Genomic DNA, 19,465 nt, shown 5'->3' on the forward strand with positions numbered 1-19,465 from the left:
ACAGCAATTTTTCTGAAGTTAACACATCCCATCACCTCACATAGTTTGGAGCTGGTTTAAAGATACATATTTTTATATAACAGCTACTAAAGACCAAGTTACTGCTGCTTTTATCAACTAAAATAGAGTGGCTGCCTTAATATACCAAACTTACCTTCACTTTAATAATTTTGCTCTTGAAGTTGTTGAGAACAACAACAACTTCATCAGCATCGGGTGGAGAATCTGTACCGTCGTGACTTAGAAAAGAAGAAAGGAAGGCAGGTATCACAAATCATAATTCTCAAGTTGCAGTAAATGGACTTACATCAACCTGATATATTTTTCCACCATCTTTCATCATAAAGGAGTTTTTTCTGAACAAATTATTTTCTCACAACCTGCAGAAAACCCCTTCAAGCAACACAGAGGCACTTGTCAAAATCTCTACCCTTACATGTTGAACATGTGAACTGGTCACAGCCCAAATTTCCTTCTGGAGCCCCTCACTGAATGACCTTCCATACACTGAGAGGCTCCCAGTGCTGGCAAGAGTATGATGGCAACCCACTCCAATATTCTTGCCTAGGAACTCCATGGACACAGGGGCCTGGCAGGCTACAGTCCACTGGGTCGCAAAGAGTCGGACATGACTGAGTGCGCATGCACGCATTACTTTACGCATAGCAAGACACAGCTCTACTTCAGAGTTTGGTAAAGGCTTCAACTCTGTCCTTCCTGGAGGCACACAGCCAAGTCCAGGCCATGTACTCAATCTAGCATTCATACTCTGCAGGAAGAACTAAAACAAGCTCTGTTTGCAAGCAGACAGAGCAGAGGAGAAAATTTAAAGAGAGTATTTCCTCCCTAATCAACGATAATGTCTAAAATTTCCAGTCACCAATTTTTAAGATGCTAATTATATAAAGCCATGATAAAATATGAATTCACTGAATTCACTTCCATCCAACAGAGAGCAGAGTTCATGGGCAAAGGTGAGATTCTGATAGGGAGCATGGAACATTCCAGAGCCCAGGAAGCACAGAAGGAAGAGAGCCCTCAACTGCTAGGTGGAAAGAGGCCCACACACCCTAGAGGGAAGAGTGGCTAAGAAAAGGGCATACAGATGGCACGGGGTTTAGAAAGACAACAGATAAGCTCTTAATGACAGTACTAAAATTCTTTAAAACCATATTTAGGGAAAACATTTATTGGAGAAAACCCTACCATGTACAATGAAGATATAATTATAATACAAAAATCTTCTATTTTCTTGGTAAGAAATATACAGAAATTCACATTGCTTTCATGTGTGTCAGATCAGATTCTATGAAGCTAAGACGAGGACACAACATGATGTTGTTTTCAAATAACTAATGGAAATCATTCCCAAAATGAACTGGCATGACGTCTTCTCACATAGCTTAAGACTAATTTAAATTGTGTTAAACAGAATTTAGACCACACCTCTTTAGAAGGCAGTATGATTTTTTTAAACTAACAGTCACTTGTAGCAAACCTTAAAGCAAAACAGCAGGCTACTGTCAGACATGCTGGGAGTACTTCCATACTTTCTCAGACCTAAAAAGACAAGTGCTCCCACCAAGGTTCTAAGACCAAAGCCTACCTATGTCTGGTCAATCTGCAACCCACTCAGGGTACACAAATATACTACCCTGGGTTGAAAAGTCTGAACTGTTCTTCATTTCTTTTCTCCTTCCTAAAAATGACTCACTTTCTCATCTGCCTATGGTTTTCATCACAGCTGACAGAATGATTTGGTGCTGGGACAGTTAGCACAAAAGAGGGACTGAAGCCAGACTTGATTACATATATTGCTAATATTTATACTGCTTACTGTTCAATTATACCCCAACAACTCTTCCACATTTCATTTTCTGGAAAAGCACATACAATTACAAAGTAAATTCTAATTGCCTAACTGCCAGTGTACTATTCAATTCAAGCTGATTCATACTGCAGAATATTCTGAAAAAATGCACCTGTATCATTTAATCCTACCTGTAGATTCTGTAAATATCTTCAGAACGTCCCTTTCTTAGTCTGAGAATCCAAGCTCCTGGGTTGGCTTTTAACTGAAAATAGCCCTAGGACCAGAAGACAAGACAAATTTTAGTTCTCTTGGAAACATCAAAATGCTGTTTCTGAGGGACAGCTATTTCTTTTTTGAAATGTCAGTCAACTTTATTTTAAATAAGATACTTAAACCAATGCAATTCTTAAAACCCACATATTAGAAACACTAGCGAAATACAGGCCTGTCAAGCCAAGAAGCCTGTCCTTTAGCTGTACTTCAGTGAAGAAGCAGTATGTAATATGTGAATATACTTCAAATTTCCAATAAAATTAAAAAAAGAAAAAGGCTATTGGCTCATAAGCAACACATTTTCAGGAGCCAGTCTGGTTAGAGCAAAATATTCTAGCATGCTTTCTTTTAAGATGCCATGTGATTCCAATCTACAAGTTTAACTAAACTGATGATTTTTAAATTGACCAAATTCAGTCCATCATGAACTTTAATCTCACTCATGTTCAGAATGCTAATCGCTCCGTCATAAAGTGTAGGGCCCAAATTAACGTGACGCAGTATCGCCACCTGATGTACTGTTATTTACCAGGTTAGCCATAACAATGGTATCCACAATGACTGGCTTGGTTGAAGTTCCTAATGTAAACTGCAGTCCCCGGGGGGGCTGGCCGGTGGTGATGTCATAGCAGTGACCTTCTAGTAACAGGTACTCCAGCTCATACTCAGCAGCCACAACGCTATCCACCTGCAATATCAAAATTAAATCACAACCTGGAGACTACTCAGCAATAAAAAGAAACGGTCTAGTGATACATGCAACAACACAGATGAATCTCAAATGCACTATGCAAAGTGAACGAAATCAGACATAAAGCTATATGTCATATAATCATGTTCATAAAAAATTCAAGAAAAGGTAAAACTATAGTGACGAAAAGATCAGCTGCTGCCTGTGGCCTGGGGGGGAAGGAGGGGATTACCCGCAAAGGGGCATGAGAAAACTTTTTGGAGAGATGGAAATGCTCTGGTATCTTGATCGTGCTGGTAGTTAACAAGCATACACAATTTTAGAAACTCAGGTGGGTTGGAAGGAGAGGCAGGAAAAAGGACACAGAAAAACAGTAAGGAGGTTATTCCAAAAGTACAGAGGAGAGGATAAGATGTTAATCTAGGAAGGTAGTATTGGGAAAAAAATCACAAAAAATAAAATTTCAGAAAAACATCCGACAAAAATGAAAATTCATCTTGGCCTTTAGAAGACAGCTGAAAATACTGCTGTTCTAAATGCAAATATCGCAGATATATTTAATGGTTCCATAGTGGCATAAAACTAACTGCCTAAATTATTGCTAATTCCTTGCAGAAAATATGGTATAATTACAAAATCTTAGGGCAGCTTGGCTTTAGCCATTAGGTTGGCACAAAAGTAATTGTAATTTTGCACTGTTGAAATCTGTTGCTTGATATTAGAATATATTCTAAATAAATGTAGTTATATTATACATTGTTTTAATGCATATTTCTCACCTTATTTTTTTGGTAATGACTTATTACTTCCTGTTTATTTTAGATCAGGGAAATGATGTTAGACAAAAAGCAAATTCAAGCGATTTTCTTACTTGAGTTCAAACTGGGTTGTAAAGCAGTGGAGACAACTCACAACATCAACAACGCATTTGGCCCAGAACTGCTAAAGAATGTACAGTTCAGTGGTGGTTCAAGAAGTTTTACAAAGGAGACAAGAGACTTGAAGATGAGAGGCCTAGTGGCCAGCTGCTGGAAGTTGACAACGACCAACTGAGAGCCACCATAGAAGCTGATCCTCTTACAAACAATGAGAAGTTGTCAAAGAATTCAGTGTCAACTCTTCTACAGTCATTCAGCGTTTGAAGAAAATTGGAAAGGTGAAAAAGCTTAGTAAGTGGGTACCTCATGACTGCAAATCAAAAAACATCGTTTTGAAGTGTCCTCTTCTCTCACTCTACACAACAACAACAAACCATTTATCAATTGGATTGTGGCATGCAACAAAAAGTGGGCTGTATATGACAACTGGCGATGATTAGCTCAGTGAGTGGACCAAGAAGAAGCTCCAAAGTACTTCCCAAAGCCAAACTTGCACCAGAAAAGGTCATGATTACTGTTTGGTGGTCTGCTACTGGGCTGATCCACTACAGCTTCCTGAATCATGGCAAAAACAATATATCTGAGAAGTATGCACAGCAAATCAATGAGATAGACTGAAAACTGGTGTGGACGTGACTGCTGATAGAAGTAAGGTCTGATGCTGTAAAGAGCAATACTGCATAGGAACCTGGAATGTTAGGTCTATGAATCAAGGCAAATTGGAAGCAGTCAAACAGGAGATGACAAGAGTGAACGTTGACATTCTAGGAATCAGCGAACTAAGACGGACTGGAATGGGTGAATTTAACTCACATGACCATTATATCTACTACTGTGGGCAGGAATCCCTCATAAGAAATGGAGTAGCCGTCATGGTCAACAAAAGAGTCCGAAATGGATGGAATCTCAAAAACGACAGAATGATCTCTGTTCATTTCCAAGGCAAATCATTCCATATCACGGTAATCCAAGTCTATGCCCTGACCAGTAACACTGAAGAGGCTGAACGGTTCTATGAAGACCTACAACACCTTTTACAACTAACGCCCAAAAAAGATGTCCTTTTCATTATAGGGGACTGGAATGCAAAAGTAGGAAGTCAAGAAACACCTGGAGTAATAGGCAAATCTGGCCTTGGAGTAAAGAATGAAGCAGGAAAAAGGCTAATAGAGTTTTGTCAAGAGAACGCACTGGTCACAGCAAATACCCTCTTTCAACAACACAAGAGAAGACTCTACACATGGACATCACCAGATGGTCTACACCGAAATCAGATTGATCATATTCTTTGCAGCCAAAGATGGAGAAGCTCTATACAGTCAGCAAAAACAAGACTAGGAGCTGACTGTGGCTCAGATCATGAACTCCTATTGCCAAATTCAGACTTAAATTGAAGAAAGTGGGGAAAACCACTAGACCATTCAGGTATGACCTAAATCAAATTCCGTTATACAGTGGAAGTGAGAAATAGATTTAAGGGACTAGATTTGAGAGAGTGCCTGATGAACTATGGACAGAGGTTCATGACATTGTACAGGAGACAGGGATCAAGACCATCCTCAAGAAAAAGAAATGCAGAAAAGCAAAGTGGCTGTCTGAGGAGGACTTACAAATAGCTGAGAAAAGAAGAGAAGCAAAAAGCAAAGGAGAAAAGTAAAGATATACCCAATTGAATGCAGAGTTCCAAAGAATAGCAAGTAGAGATCTTGCTATAATAGCCTTCCTCAGTGATCAATGCAAAGAAATAGAGGAAAACAACAGAATGGGAAAGACTAGAGATCTCTTCAAGAAAATCAGAGATACCAAAGGAACACTTCATGCAAAGATGGGCACAATAAAGGATAGAAATGGTATGGACCTAACAGAAGCAGAAGAGATTAAGAAGAGGTGGCAAGAATACACAGAAGAACTGTACAAAAAAGATCTTCATGACCCAGATAATCATGATGGTGTGATCACTGACCTAGAGCCAGACATCCTGGAATGTGAAGTCAAGTGGGCCTTAGGAAGCATCACTACGAACAAAGCTAGTGGAGGTGATGGAATTCCCGTTGAGCTATTTCAAATCCTGAAAGATGATGCTGTGAAAGTGCTACACTAAATATGTCAGCAAATTTGGGAAACTCATCAGTGGCCACAGGACTGGAAAAGGTCAGTTTTCATTCCAATCCCAAAGAAAGGCAATGCCAAAGCATGCTCAAACTACTGCACAATTGCACTCATCCCACACGCTAGTAAAAGTAATGCTCAAAATTCTCCAAGCCAGGCTTCAGCAGTATGTGAACCGTGAACTTCCAGATGTTCAAGCTGGTTTTAGAAAAGGCAGAGGAACCAGAGATCAAATTGCCAACATCCGCTGGATCATTGAAAAGCAAGAGAATTCCAGAAAAAACATCTATTTCTGCTTTATTGACTATGCCAAAGCCTTTGACTCTGTGGATCACAATAAACCATGGAAAATTCTGAAAGAGATGGGAATACCAGACCACCTGACCTGCCTCTTGAAAAACCTGTATGCAGGTCAGGAAGCAACAGTTAGAACTGGACATGCAGCAACAGACTGGTTCCAAATAGGAAAAGGAGTACATCAAGGTTGTATATTGTCACCCTGCTTATTTAACTTCTATGCAGAGTACATCATGAGAAACGCTGGGCTGGATGAAGCTCAGGCTGGAATCAAGATTGCCGGGAGAAATATCAATAACCTCAGACATGCAGATGACACCACCCTTATCGCAGAAAGTGAAGAAAAACTAAAGAGCCTCTCGATGAAAGTGAAAGAGGAGAGTTGAAAGAGAAAGAGAGAAAAAGTTGGCTTAAAGCTCAACATTCAGAAAACGAAGATGATGGCATCCAGTCCCATCACTTCATGGTAAACAGATGGGGAAACAGTGGAAACAGTGTCAGACTTTATTTTTTTGGGCTCCAAAATCACTGCAGATGGTGACTACAGCCATGAAATTAAAAGATGCTTACTCCTTGGAAGGAAACTTATGACCAACCTAGACAGCATATTAAAACGCAGAGACATTACTTTGTCAACAAAGGTTCATCTAGTCAAAGCTATGGTTTCTCCAATAGTCATGTATGGATGTGAGAGTTGGACTGTGAAGAAGGCTGAGCGCCAAAGAATTGATGCTTTTGAACTGTGGTGTTGGAGAAGACTCTTGAGAGTCCCTTGGACTGCAAGGAGATCCAACCATTCTATCCGAAAGGAGATCAGTCCTGGGTGTTCATTGGAAGGACTGATGTTGAAGCTGAAACTCCAATACTTTGTCCACCTGATGCAAAGAGCTACCTCATTTGAAAAGACCCTGCCTGATGCTGGGAAAGATTGAGGGCGGGAGGAGAAGGACGACAGAGGATGATATCGTTGGATGGCATCACAGACTCGATGGACATGAGTTTGGGTATACTCCGGCAGTTGGTGATGGACAGGGAGGCATGCTGCAGTTCATGGGGTCGCAAAGAGTTGGACACAACTGAGCGACTGAACTGAACTGAACACTGAAAACTACAATGTCTGCAGCCAGCACCGGTCAACAGAAAGGGCCTAATTCTTCTTTACAACAACACCCAACAATGTTTCAAGAGTTGAACAAATTGGGTTATAAGGTTTTGCCTCATCTATCAAATTCACTAGATCTCTTGCCAACCAACTACCACTTCTGCAAACATACTGACAACTTCATGCCTGGAAAAAGCTTCCACACCAGCAGGAGGCAGAAAACGCTTTTCACGAGTTCATCAAATCTCAAATCATGAATTTGTATGCTACAAGATTAAACAAACTTATTTCTCATTGGCAAAAGCATGTTAATTGTAATGGTTCTTACTCTGATTAATAAAGATGTGTTTGAGCCTCATTATAATGATTTAAAATTCATGGCCCCAAATCATAATTACGCTTGCACCAAACTAACAATTAAAAAGTTTCTATCCCAGGCTAGTTCAGGCTTGGTTTTACAGCCTTATCTAACGCTGATAATGGAACTATTTGGAGCTTAACATGTTACTGCAATACTAAATTCCAAAAGTATAATATTAAGAGCTAAGAGGGAAACCCCCACATGCTCACAAGTCTCAGGCTCTATATTTTCAGTGGAATGTAGAGAAACTGGAGGAAGCCTAAAAAAGAGCAGCAAAAACCCTGGGAAATATGGAAGAAACTTGCTTTGCATTTGATTCTATACTTCTGTGCAATGTTCCTTAGTGCTTTTTTGTGGCCATTCTATAATTTCTTCAACAAAAGTTAGTTCCTCAAGGGCAAGAACTGTATTCTTTATTTTTTAAAAATATGGTGGATAGGATTGGGAAAGGGCAAGTGTGTACCTATGTGTACACACACACACACACACACACACATTCTCTTTCTGCTTCAATCAGCCTAGCACCTAAAGGATTCTTCTTCCAGTTTTAGTGTATGTGCCGCTGAAGTGAGCACAGGGATTCCTCTTTAAGAAACTAGTTATTCAGCCTCACAAAAAGAAGTCTGCAAAGTCCTTTGGTAACTATGCTCAAGTTTCCAGTCTCCCAATTCCCAAGAAGACAGAACCAGAAAATAGGGTTCAACCGTGATAGGAGATATTAAGGGCAGACACAATGACAAATGTTTTAAAAGGGAAGGAGGCTCTGAGGCACTGTAAGTTCCTGGAGGTAAAGACCATGTCTTTCAGTTCCTTTGTTAATACACTCTAAGCTAGGTATAGAGTGAGGGCTGGTAAGAGACATAAGTGAAATGAAATTGAACTATCTTTGAAAATGGGTTAGGGGAAAAGGACCAATTACCTTAGGGACTCCAAACACAGTTATACGGAAAGAAAAGAAAAAAAAAAGGCAATGAAACCAAAGGCTTGTTTTTCGCAAATATCAACAAATGTCAAACTTTTAGCTAGACTGACCAAGAGAAAAAGAGAAGAGCCAACTTACTGAAATAAGCAAGGATAAAGGAAACACAGCTGTTAAATTTAAATTTTAGAAAATTCTATGAAAAACTGTATGCCAACAAATTAGATAACCTAGATAGAATGGATACACTCCAAAGATACATAAACTTTGAAAACTGACTCAAGACAAAACAGAAAATCTAAACAGACCTACAGCAAGAGACTGAATCAGTAATTTAAATTTTTTCCAATACATTAAGAAAATTATATAAAAGGCATCACATTGGAAAGAAAGAATTAAAACTCTATTTGCAGATGGCATGGTCTTGTATAGGCTTGTATACTAAGAACTACAAAACACTGTTGAAAGAAATTAAAGACCCATATAATTGGAAAGATATCCCATATTCATGGTTCAGAACACTTAATACTGTTAAGAAGGCAATACTCTCTAAACTGATTTAGTGATTTAATGAAATTCTTATTAAAATCACAGCAGCTTTTTCTAAAGATATTAATAAGCTGATTTCAAAATGCAAAGAACCCAGAATAGCTATAATTACCTTGGGAAAAAAAAACACACAACTGGAAAATTCACACTTCCTAATTTGAAAACTTACTACAAAGCTTCAGTAAAAAAGACAATGTGGTACTAGCCTAAGGACAGACACGCAGATCAATGGACTAGAACTGACAGCCCAAAATTAAGCCTTCACATTAGGGTTTAACTGATTCCTGACAAAGGCACAAAGACCATCTAATGTGGAAAGAATAGGTTTTTAAAACAAATGGTGCTTGGACAACTGTATAGCCACATATGAAGACTAAAGCTGGAACTCTACCTGGCACCATATACAAAGAATTAACTCCAAATGTATCCAGGAAGTAAGAGTTTTCAAAAATGTAAGAGTTTTAAATTGTGAAAGTTCTAAAATCAAACACTGGCGTAAACCCTTGTGATCTGGGACTAAACAATGGTTTCTTAGATATAACTCCAGAAGCATAAGTGACAAATGAAAAAATAGGAAAATTAGACTTTACGAAGATTAGAAACTTATATGCTTCAAAGGACACCATCAAAAAAGTGAAAAGACAACATATAAAATGGGAGAAAACGTATGTGAGGCATATATGTGATAAGGGACTTGTATCCAGAATATAAAAAGAACTCCTACAATTCAACAATTATAAGATGAGTCAATTTTTAAAGGATTTGAATAAAGCGAAGGATTTGAATAAACATTTCTCCAAAGGAGATACACAAATGGCCAATAAACACATGAAAAATGCTCAATGTCATTTGTTATTAGGGCAAATCACTCTGGAAAGCAGTTTGGCAATCCCATAAAAAGTTAAACATAAAATTACCATCTGATCCAGCAATCCCACTCCTATGTATATACCCAAGAGAAAGAAAAGCAGATCTACAAAAACGTATGTACAAATGCTCCTAGCAGCATTATTCATAATGGTCTAAAAGCAGAAACAACCCAAATGTCTATAAGTGATACAGCCACACGGTGGATATAATAAATAATAAATAAAACGTAGTATATCTATACAATGGAATACTATCTGGCAATAAAAATGAATAAAGTACTAATAAATGCCAAAATATGAATGAACCTTGAAAATAATTTAAGTGAAGGAAGCCAGTCACAAAAAAGTGACAGAAAATAGGTTAGTGGTTGTCAGAGGGCACGGGGAATTGGGGGTGATTACTCATGGGTATGGAGTTAGTCCAGTCAAGGCTATGGTTTTTCCAGTAGTCATGGATGGATGTGAGAGTTGGACTATAAAGAAAGCTGAGCACCGAAGAATTGATGCTTTTGAACCGTGGTGTTGGAGAAGACTCTTGAGAGTTCCTTGGACTGCAAGGAGATCCAACCAGTCCATTCTGAAGGAAACCAGTCCTGAATATTCAATGGAAGGACTGATGCTGAAGCTGAAGCTCCAATACTTCGGCCACCTGATGCAAAGAACTGACTCACTGGAAAAGACCCTGATGCTGGGAAAGATTGAAAGCAAGAGGAGAAGCGGGCAACAGAGGATGAGATGGTTGGATTGCATCATTGACTCGATGGACATGAGTTTGAGTAAACTCCGGGAGTTGGTGATGGACAGGGAGGCCTGGTGTGCTGTGGTTCATGGGGTCGCCAAGTTGGACGCAACTGAGTGACTGAACTGAACTGAACTGAATGGAGTTAGTTTTAGGGGTGTTGAAAATTTTCTGAAGTTAGATAGTGGTGATGGCTGCACAACTCTGTGAACATACTAAAATTACTGAGCTGTATACTTTAAAAGGGTGAATTTTATGGTGTGTGATATAGATCTCAATGAGGCTGTTACTTGAACACTACTGTTTCAGAAGCACTCCTAGACTGTAGGGAGATTATCAGAGACTACCATAACAACATCTTCAACAGAGTTATGTGGGATTAGATACTGGGAAGCAATGATACTCTTACCTCTTCTAAATAAATATTATCAAGGTCATATGGTGTTCTGACAGACTCTACCATCCAACTCTCAGGTGTGTTCAAGTTCAGAGTGAACAGAGGAGACTGTGGCATATCCAAAAATTTTGCTATTGGCCCCTTAGTAAAACTATTGTCTGAAGTAAAAGAAATCTCTGGTTCCAAGACATAACGGTAAAAGCTGAAATGGAAAAGGAAAGATGTTAAACTTTTTTTTTAACGCAACCACAACCTTTGAGCTTATACATATCTACACAGATAAACAACTGACTTAAGACAAACTAGATTTGGAAGACCTTCCTTCCACAGTAAGAAAGTGTTTCCAAAACCATCTTTTGCCCTAACTGTATGCCCTGTGGTTGTTGAAGATGCAAGGAGAGCAGGGGAGGTCGGGTTGGGGGGGACGTCATTCCTTCCTGCATTTTGTGGGGAGGGGAAATGCTTGTGCCCCCAGGTCCCACACTCATACTAAGTTCTTCAAACTCTTGATTAGTTCTTAGAAATTTAGCAAAACTTCAGTAAGTGATTTTTTTTCTAAACATGATGTCCATATATAAATCCCTTTGATCTTTTACATTCAATTTTTAGCTTTCAGACTGAGTGCAATTTTTTCCAAGGGTTGATTTCTTAGCCAGTTGGTTTTACCTTTTTAACGGCATGTCGGAAAGTTTAGATTGGCAGTTCATGAATACTCTTAGATTCATGTTGATCAGCTGAGTTAAAACCTAAAAGAGGAAATCAGATGACAAAACAAAAATTTTTCCTACAAAGTGACTGATACTCGAGACAAAATGTTTATATTTTCTCTTCAGAAATGTGTATCTCAAGAAAAAACACAAAGATAATAAATCCTATAAATTCTGCACTGGGTAAATCCCTAGAAATCACAGCTCTAGTGCACAATCAAAATCACACTTACCTATCATGGGGACAAAACATGGGCATTGCCTCTGCAGTTGTACCTACCAAAAGCAATGGGGCAAGTCTCTGTGCTTCTCTGGTGACAGGGTCAATGACAGCCACGACATCAAAGTATGTCTCCCCTTCCTTGGGTTTCAGTTTAATTGCACTACAGAGATCAAAAAGATAAAACATTACTCTGGGGGAAAATAGGAAACAGTTGATTTCTTGGCGGGGTGGGGGCAGGAAGACAACACATCCAATACAGCTAATCAACTCTCTTAGCATTTTCCAAAAAACAGTAAGTTACATGGTGGTCAACTACATGATTATGTCCACCTCAAAGTTTGCAAAACCCTCTCAAAGTTTCTAATGCTTGTTTTTAACAGTTAAGGAACATTATGCCAATTTTTATTTCTTGGCAAGAAGGTTGTAAGGAGAGAAGAAATTGATGTTTTCAAATAGTAAAAGAAATATAAGAATATTACAAGAAATTTGCAAAAGAGAGAAACAGGAAATAATCATAAAATCTCACCATCCCAACTCAACCACTATATGACATTTCTATACAGTCCTCCTTATATGCCTATATAAAGATCAGATACACCTACAAGATATCAGCAACCTTATAATGACTTCATTCCTTCCCCCAGAAATTGTAAATACTATAAAGATTTTTCCACATTGTTATACATTAATATCCTGAAAAAAAAATAATCTTCAATTTGCTAAGTGAACATGCTGTAGTTTACTTAAGCTATTCCTTATTGCTAGACTTTTAGATGGCTTTCAAGCTGTAAAAAACTTCTCACAACCACTTTGTATCACTGTTGGAAATTTCTTGAGAATTAACGCACTCCTAGACATGAGAGTCATAATTAAACAAATATTTTTATGGCAAATAGTCTGTTCAAATTTTATCCCCACCAGGACTGACTGTGAGAAAGCACAGGTCAATTAAACCAAAGTCCAATCTACTCTAAACTAATTAAATCAAAATCATAGAAGAGTAGCATGCAGGCTTCTGCATCTAAAGCCTTTGTGGTGATTCTGAGGTGCAAAAAGATATACACTTGACTGGTAAAGTAAGGGCTGCATACATCAACTGTAGGAGTCCTTCCTAAAGACAATTTAATCTTAAATCTAATCATGAGAAAACAACCCAGATTGTGGGACATTCCACAAGACAACTGGCCTGGACTCCTAAGAGTCAATGTCATAAAAGACTGAAAAAACAAATAAACAAAAAAACCCTCAAACTGTTCTACCTCAGAAGAGACTAAAGAGACACAATAACTAACTTCAGTGTGTGAGCTGGACCAAAACGACAAACAGTTATAAGAGGTCATTACTGGGCTTCGGAGAAATCGGAAAATGGACTGATATTACATAATATTGCTTTATCAAGGTTAAATTGCTGAGGTATGCCAGCAATTTAAATTGCTGGAGATACTGTCAGTACTCAGGAGACAGATGCCAAAGAATATATCCATGATATATAACAATGTCTACAAGCACAAGCTGGAATCAAGATTGCTGGGATAAATATCAATAACCTCAGATATGCAGATGACACCACCCTTATCACAGAAAGTGAAGAAAAACTAAAGAGCCTCTTGATGAAAGTGAAAGAGGAGAGTGAAAAAGTTGGCTTAAAGCTCAACATTCAGAAAACTAAAATCATGGTATCCGGTCCCATCACTTTACGGCAAATAGATGGGGAAACAGTGGCAACAGTGGCAGACTTTATTTTGGGGGGCTCCAAAATCACTGCAGATGGTGACTGCAGCCATGAAATTAAAAGACGCTTACTCTTTGGAAGAAAAGTTATGACCAACCTAGACAGCCTATTAAAAAGCAGAGACATTACTTTGCCAGCAAAGGCCCTTCTGGTCAAAGCTATGGTTTTTCCAGTAGTCATGTATGTGAGACTCTCATGGATGTGAGAGTTGGACTATAAAGAAAGCTGAGTGCCGAAGAACTAATGCTTTTGAACTATGGTGTTGGAGAAGACTCTTGAGAGTCCCTTGGACTGCAAGGAGATCCAACCAGTCTATCCTAAAGGAGATCAGTCCTGAGTATTCATTGGAAGGACTGATGTTGAAGCTGAAACCCCAACACTTTGGCCACCTGATGCGAAGAGCTGACTCATTTGAAAAGACCTTGATGCTGGGGAAGATTGAAGGCGGGAGGAAAAGGGTTCGACAGAGGATGATATCGTTGGATGGCATCACTGACTTAATGAACATAAGTTTGGGTAAACTCTGGGAGTTGATGATGGACAGAGAGGCCTGGCGTGCTGCTGTCCATGGGGTCACAAGAGTTGGGACATGACTGAGTGACTGAACTGAACAACATACTTTCAAATGGTTGCCAAAAATGTGAATGCACATTACATTTGTATGCAATACAAATTTTGTATGTATACTATATGTATGTATCTATATTGTATGTATACTATACATACACACACATATGGATAAATGTGGCACAGTGTCAACAGTTGGTGAATCTAGGTTAAAGATATTTGGGTGTTCACTGTAATAGTCTTTCAACTATTCTCCAAGTTTGAAACTTTTCAAAATAAAAAACTGGAAAACAAGAGACAAAAAGACAAAAGACAAAAGAGTTCCTTATAATGCTACACTTATTTTTATTTTATTGAAAACAAGACAGGTTTCAAAAAAAGATGAAGAGACGAGTGGTTTAACAACTGTTTATTCTTTAATATCATAAAATTAAGCTGATCTGCTTTATTAAAAGCTCTGTTTTCTTAAAGGGTGTACTCAGAACTACTTTAAATTGATTTAGAAATAAATGTCAACTTTTATGCAACTGAGCTCTGTTATGAGTTCTACATATGAATATAAACATATATAAAAACCACATCACACTTACAAATACACTTTAAATGGAAGAATAAAGGAGCTGAGGAAAACAAAAATATGCATAAATTCAACACTGATTCTATACCTGTGTCTGTCTTCGAAAAACTGGTATTCGATTCTTGCATCTCCCTTTGGTTGAGCTGACAGGAGAGCATCCACCTTCATTACCAAGTCACTGGCCCTGAAAGATGTGGTTGGTGAAAATTTAGCAATCAACCTAAGTACTGAATGCCAACGACATGGTTTGAAGAAATAAACTTTGTACCAACAGGCATGAGAAAAAAAACAACAATCTGTGTCACTGATTAGTTTTATAGCCCTGCAGTTAGTGTTGATTTTTCCATATGTGAAATGGAGGCAGCAACTACTTGGAGCAGCTCTTATAAAACCAGCACTGGCCTAACATACAAAATAAAGCACCTAGCTCAGAGCCTGGCCCAGAGCAGGCAGCCAGTGTCATTTATGTCTCCCTCACCCTCTTCTAAATAACTTTATTATTTTTTATGATCATTAGAGTAACAATTTACAAAAAAAAACATTCAGGAAAAAAATACATAAGGAGAAAATGGAGATACACACAATAATAGCATATTTAAGAAATAAGTGTTGAAAACACTTCAGTTCATAATTCTTCTATATTGTAAAATATATATATATCTATACACACAAAAGTGGTACTACATTATTTGGTAACCTGATTTTTCATTTAATAATATATTACAAACATTATTTTGTTGGGGTACATCAATATTTTCAATAACTGCATAGTATTATATTTATGGATATATCATTATCTATTACACTATTACAATCAACATTACAGTAAACAACTTTGAAAAGCACTTCCACATTCCCCACCCCTCCTAACTTGATTTCTAACCAAGGAAGATTTTACACTAAATCGTGAGACTCAAAAAAAATGCTCTAGTCTGCTGAACCAAGGATTGAATTCTAAGAATGCTAAAATATATTTGAGAATATTTGTGAATATATTTGAACTAGAATCAAGCCCATCCATTCTCTCACTGAACCAAACAACTATATTAAATTATATACCCTGGTACTTCTCAATATAACTCTGAAAACAGAATAAAATAGGTCATCTGTTTCCTCTGATGTGTCAACATTGTCACAAAATATGTCAAGGGACACTAACGGGGCCTGGGATGAGTACCTCGATTAAAGAGGTCACAACTGGGGTTTAGGGAGCTGAGGACGGCCTCTTAGCTGCAGGTCTGGGTCAGGCATGAAAGCTGTGGCTGTCATAAGGGGCCACTCCCAGGTGGAGCAGTCCTGTCACTAAGGAAAACCCTAGGCAAGCAAGGGCACTCTGAGAACCCTAAAAGTTTTAGCATCAATCTTTTGGTAGCCCCATAACTACCTTGAAAGTGAAAAAGAAAGAGAAAGTTGCTCAGTTGTGTCCAACTATTTGCCAACCCATGGACTTATATAGTCCATGGAATTCTCTAGACAAGAATATTGGAGTGGGTACCCTTTCCCTTCTCCAGGTGATCTTCCCAACCCAGGGATCAAACCCAGGTCTCCCACATCGCAGGTGGATTCTTTACCAGCTGAGCCACAAGGCAAGTCCAAGAATATTGGAACAGGTAGCCTATCCCTTCTCCAGTGGATCTTCCGACCCAGGTATCAAATCAGGGTCTCCTGCATCGCAGGTGGATTCTTTACCAACTGAGCTACCAAGGAAGCCCAAAGCTACCTTATATGTCTATATCCACCCAGGACCCACCTAATACATCTCTAGTTGGTTAAAGACAAGTCTTTTGTGCATAGTCTGGCAATTATACAGTCCACAAGGACTCCAAGGGACCCCTCCACAGGCTCCAGAGACAGAGAGGGAGTGGTCCAAGGAACACAGCAAGCCTATGCCTGTGACACATGGCTTCAAGTCATAGGTCAGCTCCTGGCCTGTATCCAGGAGGTGTTTCATAGGCTAAAACAAGGAGCACTAAATGAGGTAGAACAAAACCTCTTTATCTGTGACCCCAGTTTGGCTGAGATAAAAAAAGATTCCTTCTCATATCACATAAAACTTGGCAAAGAGACTACTCTGGTAGCTATCAAAGTCAACACTAAGACATGCATCTCGAACTCTGCAACATCATGCTATGATGAAACAGAGGAAGAAAAGAAGAAAACAGAAAAACTTTAAAATCCTATATCCTCAAACTATGCATCAAAGAACACTATCAAGAGTGTGAAAAGTCAATCCATGGAATGGGGAAAAAACATCCACATATCACACAGCTATACGGGATTGATATCCAGAATATAAACGAATTCCTACAACTCAACAACAAAATACTTAAAAATGAGCAAAGGACTTGGACAGATGTTTTCCCAGATAGACAAATGGTCTATTAAGCACATGAAAAGATGTTCAAGATCACTAATTATTAGGGGAGTATGACAAACCACAAGGAGATACCACAGTCATTTAGAATGGGTATTATAAAAAAAATAAAAAATAACAAACGTTGATGAGGACGTGGAGAAATTAGAACCCTTATGCATTACTGATGGGAAAGTAAAATGCTATAGCCTCTGTGGAAAAAGGTATCATGGTTCATCAACATTAAACATAAACATACATCCTCCAATTATACATGCATTTGATATTTAATGCCAAAAACCATGTGAATATGAATATGAGCTTCAGTTACACTGCAGGTACATAGACCAATCAAATAATTACTTTTCTTCCTTTGAGAAATAACTTATTAAAATACATAAGCTAGTAATAACACTGAAAAGGATTAAAATAACAGTAAAGAACCAATAATAATCAACTCATCATCATCACCTTTGGACTACATAACAAAAAACTCATTATTCAATAATTAGTAAATAAAGAAAAAGAAACACTTAATTTGCCTTTTTTTCCTGAAAATAAAACTGAAGGGTAATTAAAGAAATAATTAGGAATAAGTATGTCTTTCCATAAGTATTCCAAAGAAATAAAATCACCCCTCTACTTTTGCATATGTTTGAAATTTTTACAATCAAAACCTTTTAAAAAATCAAAATGGAGAGAATTCAGTTCTTTAAACAGCTTGCTGCAAAATTAACTCATTTAGTGGAAGCAAAAATAAGTAAACCTGAAATGAAGACAATTATTATATTTTAAAGCTAGAGATAAAACATCTTGGAATAGATGTTTAACATTTTTTTTTTTAAAGAATGCTGCTGCTACTGCTGCTAAGTCACTTCAGTTGTGTCCGACTCTGTGTGATCTCGTAGATGGCAGCCCACCAGGCTCCACCGTCCCTGGGATTCTCCAGGCAAGAACATTGGAGTGGGTTGCCATTTCCTTCTCCAATGCGTGAAAGTGAAGTCACTCAGCCGTGTCCGACTCTTAGTGACCCCATGGACTGCAGCCTACCAGGCTCCTCCGTCCATGGGATTTTCCAGGCAAGAGTACTGGAGTGGGGTGCCATTTAAAGAATGAGGAAGGTCCAATTAAGATAGCCCCTATGACTTGAACTGATTAATTTCTTCTATGGCAAAACTTACACATCTTCTTCTACCCGAAGCTGCTGAATATGAGATTTGATTTTCTGTCCTGAAGTTTTTAAGATGATATTTTCCAGGAGGTGGAAATCGTCTTGATTAAAGAATTCACTGTCCTCAAGTGGCCCAATGATCTGTGAAAGAGAGCAGGGCAGTCAGTGCTGGAATCAGCAGGCTGCAAAGAAGCCCTGGGTTGTCCTCAGGCCACCTTACAAACCAAATCACTTTACAGACCCAAAGCATGTTTATGTCTAAGTTAAATCAATGAAAAAGTGAAAATAAAAGCCAAATCAACTCATATGGCTATCCACTTATCAATTCCTCCACACTCAACAGAGTGTAGACTCGAATATTTTACACTATTTTTACAGTAAACAAACTCTGATATAAAACAGCAATATCATTTTCATTAATTCTCACTGAATATAATAAAAAAGCCAAAATAGAAATGCAGTGGTAGATACCAGAGATTTCACCCTAAGTGCTAAGAGTTTCAAGTTTAGTATGTCTGCCTAGTCTCATTTTCACATGTGCAGATATTTATGAAGTATTCTAAGCATAAACCAATTAAGTTCATATAAACTGCACAAACCATAAACTTAATCCCCACATGATACAAATACTTTATGTATCAAAGGTCTTAGGAATTTATGTTCTGAGAGCAACCACACTCTCACCATCTTACACACTCACAGGGCAAAACTAAACAGGAAGAAGGTTTCATGTAAGGACATTTGTGTCCAAATGAGCAAACTTCCTTTGAAACAAGGGGGCAGTAATGATCACCAGCACTGCATAAGCCCTAATCACCTTCAGAAAAAGTGGCTCTGTTGAAGAGTTTACTAGCTTCAGAGAAGAATGCTGCCAAGACTGTTCACTAATCTAATTTGAAGGCAACCTTGTCTCAGGACAAAATCCTTACCCTTCCATTGCTGATCACTGCCCTCTGTCCTTTCTTCAGCTTTAGAACATCCCTGCAGTACATGGCATGAGACAAAATGAAATCCATTTTGGAAGACTCAAAGACCTCTTTAAAAAGACTGAAATCCATGCCCTAGGAAAGTAATTGTTATTAAGGAAAAGTAATTGTTATTATGAAAACCACAAAAATTAATAATCACATGAATAAAT

At 38.2% G+C, this 19,465-nt stretch overlaps 1 protein-coding gene across 2 annotated transcripts in view; it reads right to left on the bottom strand.

Moving 5' to 3' along the window:
• Window positions 1-19,465, bottom strand: part of UGGT1 (UDP-glucose glycoprotein glucosyltransferase 1) — a 111,051-nt gene that overhangs the window by 18,465 nt on the left and 73,121 nt on the right. For both annotated transcript variants that reach the window (XM_019968868.2, XM_019968860.2), the window contains 9 exons: window positions 19,257-19,388; window positions 18,338-18,468; window positions 14,892-14,987; window positions 11,985-12,087; window positions 11,664-11,743; window positions 11,010-11,199; window positions 2,616-2,774; window positions 2,002-2,087; window positions 155-239 (listed from right to left, as the gene is read on the bottom strand). In XM_019968868.2, the coding sequence (XP_019824427.2) occupies window positions 155-239; window positions 2,002-2,087; window positions 2,616-2,774; window positions 11,010-11,199; window positions 11,664-11,743; window positions 11,985-12,087; window positions 14,892-14,987; window positions 18,338-18,468; window positions 19,257-19,388 (1,062 nt within the window). The remainder of the gene's footprint in view (window positions 1-154; window positions 240-2,001; window positions 2,088-2,615; window positions 2,775-11,009; window positions 11,200-11,663; window positions 11,744-11,984; window positions 12,088-14,891; window positions 14,988-18,337; window positions 18,469-19,256; window positions 19,389-19,465) is intronic.

This window comes from Bos indicus, chromosome 2, assembly GCF_029378745.1.
Source record: "Bos indicus isolate NIAB-ARS_2022 breed Sahiwal x Tharparkar chromosome 2, NIAB-ARS_B.indTharparkar_mat_pri_1.0, whole genome shotgun sequence".
Lineage (NCBI taxonomy): Eukaryota > Metazoa > Chordata > Mammalia > Artiodactyla > Bovidae > Bos > Bos indicus.